The 10,573-nt window shown below is 30.0% G+C and overlaps 1 protein-coding gene across 2 annotated transcripts; it reads right to left on the minus strand.

Moving 5' to 3' along the window:
• Nucleotides 1-5,538: 5,538 nt before the first annotated feature.
• LOC125841263 (GDSL esterase/lipase LIP-4-like) lies at nucleotides 5,539-9,269 on the minus strand. 2 transcript variants are annotated; one of them, XM_049520357.1, is made up of 5 exons: nucleotides 8,919-9,269; nucleotides 7,741-7,914; nucleotides 6,868-7,028; nucleotides 5,923-6,196; nucleotides 5,539-5,832 (listed from the first exon to the last, which is right to left on the minus strand). In XM_049520357.1, exons 1-5 carry the CDS (start codon nucleotides 9,172-9,174, stop codon nucleotides 5,603-5,605), a joined length of 1,095 nt encoding a protein of 364 aa, XP_049376314.1. In that variant the 5' UTR covers nucleotides 9,175-9,269; the 3' UTR covers nucleotides 5,539-5,602. The 2 variants fall into 2 exon arrangements, with proteins under 2 accessions (XP_049376314.1, XP_049376322.1); XM_049520365.1 differs by having other exon boundaries at nucleotides 5,592-5,832; nucleotides 5,955-6,196.
• Between the last annotated feature and the right edge of the window lie 1,304 nt (nucleotides 9,270-10,573).

A 10,573-nucleotide genomic window follows, 5' to 3' on the forward strand; every position in this document is an offset into this window, starting at 1 on the left:
AATAGCGTATAAGAATGTATATCTGATGTATAATAGATTATCACAGTATATATACTTTTTTATACATCAAGTTATACACATTTTAAAAATGATGAGGGTTCTAATATTGTATGATTCGTTCGGGGAAGAAGGTTAAATTAAAATAGATTTGGCTTTATAAAATACAATATAAATATATCTTGATTATTCTAGATGTAAATATTTACTGAGTTATGGTTATTGTAAAATGTTTCTCTACGTGGGAATATGGGTATTTTTTTAGGTAGTTTCTATCTTTGACCGTAAATGTTTCATACATCTTATAAATATTTTTGAATTATGAATTATTGTGACTTATAGTACTTTTTACGCAGTTTATAAATATATAAATTTCATTTCAAAAAAATTGAAGATTCTATGCATAAATTACCGGTCAAACATAAATTGTTTGACTATCGAAAAACGAAAAGTGTCACATAAATTGGGATAGAAGGAGTTCAATTTAAGAAATCAAAATAGCATTTCGACATACATCTTCAACTTTATATCTGTCTTTATAACATGATTTCATATCATACGTTCATATAAAACTTCAACTTCATATCAATCTGATTTTATTACATGATTTCATATCGAATGTCCAAACAGACTCTTTTTATCTTTTCCATTCAAATACTTTGAACTCTACTATAAACTCAACACCAATGGAGAGCATGCCAAACTCAAATAATAATTTGCTTTATGTGATTCAAAAGAAGAGAGAAACCTCCACTAGTTTCTCCATCTCATGCATGAACATATATATGACATAATGAGAAGCATTAGCAATAGTGATAGATCACAATTAGCCAAAATAAAAGCACCACACCGCACTTATTTTGTTTCCTTCCTTCTTCTTTCATGTTTTCATCAACAAACAATTCTTCCTTCCCTTTAAACTTTAATCATATTACTTCCCATCTTTTTTGATGTTGCAATTGCAAAACAAATCATTTTGTCTAGCACCCTCTTTTCCAAATTTGAGGACTATAATTCTTGTTGTAATTTGTAGGGTGATAAAGATGCTACGTGTCAAATAAAGATGGAAGGTTACATCAATGATCCTCCACATCTCAACCGTTGACTTCACTATTTGAATGCTTAGTGGGTTGGCTTACTCTATGATTGATCCAATACATAAAAATATATTATTATGCTTTTAAAGTATACTAGTATAGTCAAATCAAACAATTCTACGTTTGTACGTACTAATTAATTATGCCACATTGTAAAGCAATTTGTTTCACTTGAAAATTGAAATGGACCCTCTAGACTCTAGTTTTCAAAATTCAATGTGTTGGCATTCTTTTCTTGACCATATTACATATCCTAGCTACTAATATTTGTACATTACATTAAGACGACATAAATAAGTTGGGAAAATTGCAGTACGGTATGATCCAATACGTCAATAAATTGATGATTGTGGTTCGTTGTGGATGTCATTTTGAAAATGTCATTAAAATATGAAGTTATTTAAAAAAGATTTGACTCATTTCGAATGATGCTCGTAAGAGACCAAACACAATGTTTGTATGACAGCGTAAAAGTGTGTATAAGTATCTCTTACATATACACTATTATACAAAGTTTATACATTGTGTACAGTATGTGTATAATATTGTATACCGTGTGTATAAGCATTGTTGCAAAAAAGGAGCTATGCAGGTGTAATATATGGGCTATCTATAGGTAATATTTTAGGGCAAACAACACTAATCCCACTAGTCTAGGAATAAATTTCTTTTCTTCACACGAGTTTTCAATATTACAAATCTTGCCAAAATTTGGACATGTATCTTGTATCTCAGATACATGGGGTTAAAATTAGGTGTAATTTGTTCCAAATACACTGTATCTAAGTAGATTCGCATGTATCTGACTCTCGCTCTCCTCTCTCCTATCTCGCTCATCTCTCTCCTTCCTTTTACCTCACTCCCTATGTATGTCTGTTTCAGAATGTATCCGACATCCCATATATATACATTTAGTGTGATTCACATGTATCTGGATACATAGACTATCTCGCTTGTCTCTCCCCCTATTTCAGTATATCTGGTAGCAAACATACATATATTTAGGTATATCTGACTTGAAATCTAATGTGACATTATTAATAAGTGAGACAATGTATAATTATTTCAAACTATAGAACGAAAATAGTAAATATGATAGATATATTTATGTAATTAGGTAGTTTTTCCAATATTTAATTGGGCAAATTACAGAAATCACATACTTTTAAGGCAAAATTACAATTTATCCCTTAAAAGTTTATAATTACAGAAATCCCTCAAACGGATACAATAATATAAGCAATGATACATTAATCTAATGCACGAGATACTTTAATCGTTAAGTAAGATACATTACATTTTATACATGATACACTAATCTGATGTACATTTTATACATGATACACTAATCTGATGCGCGAGATACACTAATCTGATGCACGAAAATGAGGGATTTTGGAGATTTGTAAAACTTATATGAAATAATGGTAATAAGTAAACCAAAAGTGGGATTTCTGTAAATTTTCCTATTTATTTTGTATTGGACTATATTTTGTGAAAAAAATCCAAAATACTTTTCGAACCTATTTCTATCATAAAAATATTGGCACGCGGTTAAGAATGAAGGGTTTGGCATGACCAGTACCAATCTATTTAAGCACCCAAAAAATTACACGAAAGAGGACATGACCTTGACTTTGTCATCTTGTTTTATCGTAAAGTATTATATATATATATATTGATTTAGTATCAATTAAACGAAATTATCGGCCTTAATGATACCAATACAATATATGATACTGATTTAATATCAGTTAAGCGAGAATTATCAAAATGAGAGTATGTGTTGTAATTTTTATTGAGAGAATTGGTATTTCATGAATTTCTTTGAGTTTGGGTATACTTGTAATTTTTGGATTTTATGGCTCATTAATGTAGTTTTTTCAAAATAAAAAATAAAAAATCCCTCTATCCGACAATTGTCCACTAGACTTGGCACACCCCAGGGGTGGAGCCAGCATGAACCCCCTTTGGCAGAAAATATTACTATTAATACATGGTTAAAGTTATTTTTTATGTATATATAGTAAATGACCTTTCAATTAGTTCATGTGTTTAGTTCTTCAGATTTTGAACCCTCATATTAAAAATTCTAACTTCGTCACTATACACCCCTTAAGATACAATAAATAATAGGGATAATATTACTATATTATTCTTTAACTTTATTAAATTTAATGCTTTAAGAAATGTGCTAGATGATAAATTGTACTTAATAGCCAGGGTAAAATAGACACAAAAACTAAATTATCTCTTGATTTTATATATTTGACAAGTATTGCTGGACAAATATTTTTATCATAGTGAACAACGATTGTTGGACGGAGGGAGTATTAAAAAATATATTTGGAGGAGACTAAAGCCTATATAAGTTTCATTTAATTCTAATCCGTAGGAAACACTTGCCATTTGCCTCTCCCCCCAGAAATCTCGTTCGCCACTCTCCCTGATCTCGTACGGCACTCTCTCTCGCCTGTCTCACTTTTATACAAACACAAATGTATAAATTGTGTTTTTGTTTGTATAATGCGAGAGAAAACTGTATATACAAATACATATATTTTCGTCTTATACACTTATAATTATACAAATACAGATCTTCCCCTACCAGTTCTCTTTTTCCTTTCTCNTGGACAAATAGTTTTAGCATAGTGGACAACGATTGTTGGACGGAGTATTAAAAAATATATTTGGAGGAGACTAAAGCCTAGATAAGTTTCATTTAATTCTAATCCGTAGGAAACACTTGCCATTTGCCTCTCTCCCCAGAAATCTCATTCGCCACTCTCCCTAATCTCGTACGGCAGTCTCTCTCGCCTCTCTCACTTTTATACAAACACAAATGTATAAATTGTGTTTGTGTTTGTATAATGCGAGAGAAAATTGTATCTACAAATACAAATGTTTTCGTCTTATACACTTACAATTATACAAATACAGATCTTCCCCTACCAGTTCTCTTTTGCCTTTCTCTTTTTCTCGCTTTATACAAACACAAATTATACAAAGCGAGAGAGAGAGAGAGAGAGAGAGAGATTTGATATACAAGTGTTTTATTTCAATTCAGTTGTATACAAATTCAAATTTTATGCAGATATACAAACACAATCATTGATACATATCATAGTAGTTACATATATACAATTATCTAATTGATATATATATATACAATCGCTGCGCTTTTATACAAACGAATGTCTGTCTGCAATTTATACAAATCTGATGCTCCATAGCAAGCATAAAATTTGTTATGGAGCGCAATTATACAAACTATAGCTATAACTAGGGCTGTACATGGCCAGGTTGGTTCAGTTTTTTCAAATACCAAACCAAACCATTTGTGTCGGATTTTTAAATTTATAAACCAAACCAAACCAATAAAACTCGGGTTTTTTCAGATTTTTTGGTTTTTTGGTTTGTTGCGAGTTTTTCTGATAAAGTATTCATACAAACATATAATTTACTAGTACTTCAAATATTTCTTTAGTCCTACCAAAATACAACTATTTAAGATGTTTCTTAAAAATATAACACAATATGATATGATTAATGACACTAAAATATCCAACAAAAATAATAATAATGAAATCGCGCAAAACAAATAATGCAAATTAACAAGTCATAATGAAAATTATCATAATTTAAAATCATGCTAAAATTAAGTTTAATAAGTATTAGTTACATGACTAAATATTAAAGGAAATTAAAATTAGATTATGTATTTTAATTGTCTAAACCAATGTAAAACTAAAGAACAAATATTCAATATTATTGTCATTCTTAGTGTTGAATTGATTTTAGTTTTGCATTAGTATTAATTTGATTTTGATTTAAGTTTTATTATAATTACCAACATCTGTGGACTATAATCTTTATTGGCCCATTCATAATTCTAGGTTTCAAACTTGAAATAATATATTAAAAGAAAAAAACTATGAAAAAGTATAAGAAATATTTAAAAATTATATCAAAGTAAATATTTTTATGTATAAAATAAATTTTTAAAATTATATATATAATGTTGGGTTGGTTTGGTTTCGGGTTGGTTTTTTTTAGTTAAAACCAACCCAACCCTAATATAGTCGGGTTTTTTTTCCGGGTTGACTCGGTTTGCGGTTTGGTTCGGTTTTCGGTTCGGTTTTGTACACCCCTAGCTATAACATACAAATATAAATTTTATGTTTGTTAAACCTAAATTTTACTCTTTAACTATAGTTATATACCGTGCCTAATTAATATTAATGCGAAAGTTTTATATACCACAAGGAGTGGATGGAATGACGACGAGTTTTTTCTTTGAAAGGTCGACATTACGAAAAGTAGTTTCGATTTTCCTTTAATCCTAATTAAGTCTAGTAATAGTTGAATCGTCACAATTTGTTAGGCTAAAACAGTTCAAAGTATACTCTTAATATGATTCACCCATAATAATAATAAGAGAAAGAAAAAAAAAAGCAAGTTATTTAATTTGTGAGTGCACAAGCAAACATAGGAGTGGTAATGAATTTCTAGGTACAAAAGTGATGCAAGTCCAGAGGTGGAGTAGAATAATTAGTGGAGAGTATTTTGGAAGCAACAATTGAATTAGCAAACTCAGTGTAGTGAACTCCATCCCAGCTGACATATGCACCACTTTCCTCGCACAGAGTACAACCACTTTGACGACAAGTTATGTTGGAATTATAGTTATAAGGCGGACCCCCATAACCACAACACACCATCAATGGATTTTGAATACCTAATAACACATGTCGGATTCGGATTCAAAAATATTAATCAATATAAGTATGACACACGTAGAATGTTGAAATAAACAAAGTAAACTTACCATAAGTGCTAGAATTGGCGATGAGGTCGTACTTGATGGCATACATATCGACATACACAATGGTTGTGTCCTTCATTTGGAGCCTCAATTGTTCACAAAGAGCGCGCAATTGATGGTTAAATGCTTGTGCAGCTTCGTTCATAGACTTAACACATCCATGATCATCAACATCGTTCGAATTACTTGCATTTCTTGTGGCAATCTTTTGTGGCAAACAACCTAACGGTCCCGTGTTATGAATCCAGAAATTCTTCCCTCCATGTTTGTATATACCCTGCATTGATTTAATAGAAAAGGTCTTCAATCTGAGGGTAATTTTGAATTATAGTGGTTAAATTAGGTCATTGCCCAAGCTTTATAAGAAGTCTACTCATTTCATTAACCACCAATGTGAGACTTTTGTCATTCTTTTAACACCTCACCACTACAAGAAATTAATTACATGGGGATTTTTCTGGGAATTAGTATGAAAATTTGCAGGAAAATAAGTTTCCTGCTAATTTTCATACTAATCCCCATGTAATTCAGAATTTTTTTGTAGTGTGCACCTCACGCCCAGTGCTTAGCATCTGGTGCAGTTGCTCTGATACCATGTTAAATTAAGTCTTAAGCCTAACTCACACCTCAAAAGCTAGCTCAAAGGGAGAACGATTGTCCAAGCCTTATAAGAAGTCCACCCATCTCATGAATCACTAATGTGAGACTTTTGTCATTCTTTAACATGATCAAATGATAAGGGGTATTGTTAAACTTCTTAGTTTTCTTGAAGAACTTAAGACACGTGAACTTCATCTATTTCATGTTGTCGCTCCGTTAATAACAAGGAAAAACATGACGTTTCGCTAACAAATGAACCAAGAGTGTAATATAGACAAAAATTGAGCAATTTCTAATGATATAGGGACAAATTTGGACTTTTATAAAAAGAAGAGAAAAAAAGCTCACCAGAATTGCATCTTGAATTTCTGATATGAAAGAAGGGATCTTTTCAATAACTTGAGAAGCTTGTGAAAGGTAAGTGAATGCACCAGCAAGATCATTTTGTCCTATGTCTATCATGTATATTGCCTTCTTCAAATCTACTTTATCAACCAACTCTTCCGAACCTTGTCAAAATTACGAGTCCAAAGTTAGGACGTTAATATCAGTCAAAAGTAACATATTGTTCAGATGATCACTCAACTAATAATTGGATTGTTAATTATTTCAAGGAATCACATACTCCCTCTATTCAATAATAGTTGTTCACTATTGACTTGTCATATCCTTTCAGAAACACTAAATAATAGGGGTAATATTACTATTTTATCCTTTGACTTTATTAAATTAAATATTTTGAAAAATATGTTAGATGATAAATATTACTACCTATGTCCACTTTTAGTTGTCATAGTTTCCTTTTTTAGAGTCAAACGATAATAACTTTGACCAACATTTTACGATGTATTTTTTCATCATATTGATATTGATATGGAAAAATTGAAATTTGTAGTACTTTAATTTTCGTATAGTTTTTGAATATCTACATTTTTTGTTTGAAATATCGAATTAATGTAATCTAATTTAACTTTGAAAATTAATTAAATTGACTTTCGAAAAGCACAACATGACAACTAAAAGTGCACAAGGATAAAATAGACACAAAAGGTAATTATCTTGATTTTCCAAACTGGACAGTATTATTGGACAATTATTTTTAGTATAATGAACAACTATTATTGAACGGAAAGAGTATCTTTTTCATATAACTATTAACTAAGTGACAATATGAGAAATCAACTCGATACTATAATATTATACTATAGTAGTAAATATTACCTTTGGATTGTAACTGAAGAAACCTTACAAATTGAAGAACTTGAGTACTCAGACTAAATAAAACATTTTTGGGGAGTATAGTTGCACCTCCAATTGCAAAATTTACCCCGTTCTTAAAATTCGGCCTTACAGATTCCAGATATGGAGTCAAATAGCTCATATTCAGATTTTCACCTGTAATCGAAAAGTCAGGAATTTTACTAAGAAGATATAAAATTAAAAAATATAAATTTAAATATGAACCTATTTATATTCCACATTTTTAAATGCATGCAAAAAAATGATTGTAATTCATGATTGAGATATTCCCGTGACAAAATTTCACAGTCTAAATTTGAATGTATTAAATGCTACATACGTAACTTATAGACATTTGACAAATAAAATATTAAGCACCTCTATTGAAAACTTAGCACACCGATATAAAAAAAACTTCACGGGATCAATATAAGCCATTTTGAAATATAAAATTTATAATTTTAAAAATTGAGTATTTATTGAAAAAATCAAAATATCTAATTTATAAAAGAAATTTCTTCAATATTTCTTGAGTGAGTTGATAAAAAAAATAAAATTCTAAAAGAAACTTGTGGGTGATTGATTGTTTACCTACCGGCTACCATATAGTTTCACGGGTTAAAAGAGTGCTTGCAAAGTGGAAACTATACAAAATAAAGGGACATTTTTACTTTTGGAATCAAGTAATTTTGATGAACATATAGATGTTGGAAAAGAATGAAGGTTTTGGTAAAACGATGTCTTTCGTTTCCGTTTTCATTTATGTGACATTTTTAAAAAATGATGATTTTACGTTCTTCTTACTTAATATTTGCTTAAGTCGGAAGAAAATCTATGTTATACGCACAAAAATTATTATTTTTTACCCTGTTAGCACATTGTATATTGAAAATTTTCAAAAATTGAAACCTTATAGTAGAGGTAGCTACCTCTGTTTTAAATTCATTTTACCCTTATTAAAAACCTTCTATGGTCGCAAAAATATTACTTATGCTGTATCGAAATAACAAGTTTCAAAAGTCTAATATCCATACAAATATTCTACCATATTTAAAACCATTATTTGCTTCGAGCCAATTTGAAAAAAAGTAATCTCTGACGAATTAAATTATGCCACAAAAATTGAAACGTAACAAAGAGTAATTAGAAGAAGGGCTCACAAAGGAAGTCAAGAATCAATCGTCCATCACACAATCTATCAGATGGCTGATGAAAAAAGGCACGACCATCTGGATATCCAAATCTGATTCCATGAGCAGCTGGATAACCACCTGTGTCTGAATTTGAATCTCCAAAATTGAAAATTACCATATTTTTACTACACTCACAAACAACAACGTTAGCTAATTGACACATCCAAAAACAAACAAGTAATATAAACTTACAACTTGTTCTACTTCTCATTTTCATATTCATATATATATATTTGTTGTTGTAATGCTTTTAACAAGAGTGTATTACACAATTTATGATAAGCCAATAGCCTATATATTTATATAACACAAATGAAGTTAAACTACTTGGCACACATTCTTTTTTCCCGTGAAGTGGAGCAATAGGTGGAGTAAGAGTGCACTTCTTACCTATAGGTATGGACCAAGTTCAGTATTTTCGACCTTGAATATATATAGAAATATATTTAAGCAAAAATCATTAAAATTTTAATAAATAAAAGTTTACTAACCTATAAGTAGGAAGGTGTAATTATACGGTTAAATAGTAAAAGTTTAAAGAATCAACATGGGTTGTGTGGTGTAACTTCTTCACTCTTAACCAGAGATTTCGAGTTCAAGTCTTGAATATGAGAAAAATCTTGTTTGGAGAGTCACCTCAGCATAGGCCATGCAGTACGGGCTTCAGACACTAGGTGAGAAACTAAAAAAAAAAATATTAAAAATTGTACGTATTAAATTTAAATTCTGAATTTGTTACTTTATAAATGTATTCATATAATTAGGTAAGAAAAGGATTTAGGGTTTAAGTTTTTTTTTTTTTTTTTTTTTACAAGTGAATGTTAATGGCAGTAATGATTTTAAATTGACATTGTCCACTTGCGTTCACGAGATTACATAGAGAACTGTCACCTGCCAATTCGTGGAGAAGAGGACAGTTCCACTAAATTCTTTGAGTGTGGTTGCCACTTGCCAATAGTATTATTTGTTTATCGGAAAAATAGTACAGTTAAATTTATTAAAGGTTAAAAATATGCGTTATTGATTTAGCTCGTTAAATAGATTAATTATCAAATTTAATAGTGTAAAATAAGACATGAAGTACTTGGCAAAAAGTAACAATATTGTTGAAGAATAAACTCAAATACATAGTTTGTAGAATTATTGAATTTTATTTCACTAGTCAAACGGTGTAATCACGTACAAAAACGCACTACACTATATAAAAGTCACAAATTCATATCATATTCCAGAATATCGTTCTCAGCTTTTTGTAGTAAAATCTTCTTCTAGAATTCTTTTGCTTGAACAACTTTCAATGAGAGGAGGAAAGTTTTTCTTCTAATTTTGGATGGAGAGAAAAGTATCATTCTTTTCATTTTCTAGTTTCGAACGATTGTTTTCGCATTTTTTATTTTGTAAATAAATAAATATATAATAAATACATATTACTCATGGGTCTGAATCGACTCATATAAATGACCTGACTTAATTTCCTTCATCTCTCACTCACATATAGTGGGTCAACTCTCATTCATATTCTCCAATATTTCATACTTATGACTAGATTGTGTGGCCAATGCATACTTCAAGAATTTCACTGATATACATCTATTATATCTCAATTCATAAAATTTAGAATA

Source organism: Solanum stenotomum, chromosome 1 (genome assembly GCF_019186545.1).
Source record: "Solanum stenotomum isolate F172 chromosome 1, ASM1918654v1, whole genome shotgun sequence".
Taxonomy (NCBI): domain Eukaryota; kingdom Viridiplantae; phylum Streptophyta; class Magnoliopsida; order Solanales; family Solanaceae; genus Solanum; species Solanum stenotomum.

Coding starts and splice junctions, on each gene's coding strand:
- LOC125841263 (XM_049520357.1), bottom strand. CDS start 9,174: ATGAATATGAAAATGAGAAGTAGAACAAGTTGTAAGTTTATATTACTT. Junction 7,029..7,740: donor TCTTCAGTTACAATCCAAAG/GTAATATTTACT, acceptor AATTTTGACAAG/GTTCGGAAGAGTTGGTTGAT. Junction 5,833..5,922: donor CGCCAATTCTAGCACTTATG/GTAAGTTTACTT, acceptor ATGTGTTATTAG/GTATTCAAAATCCATTGATG.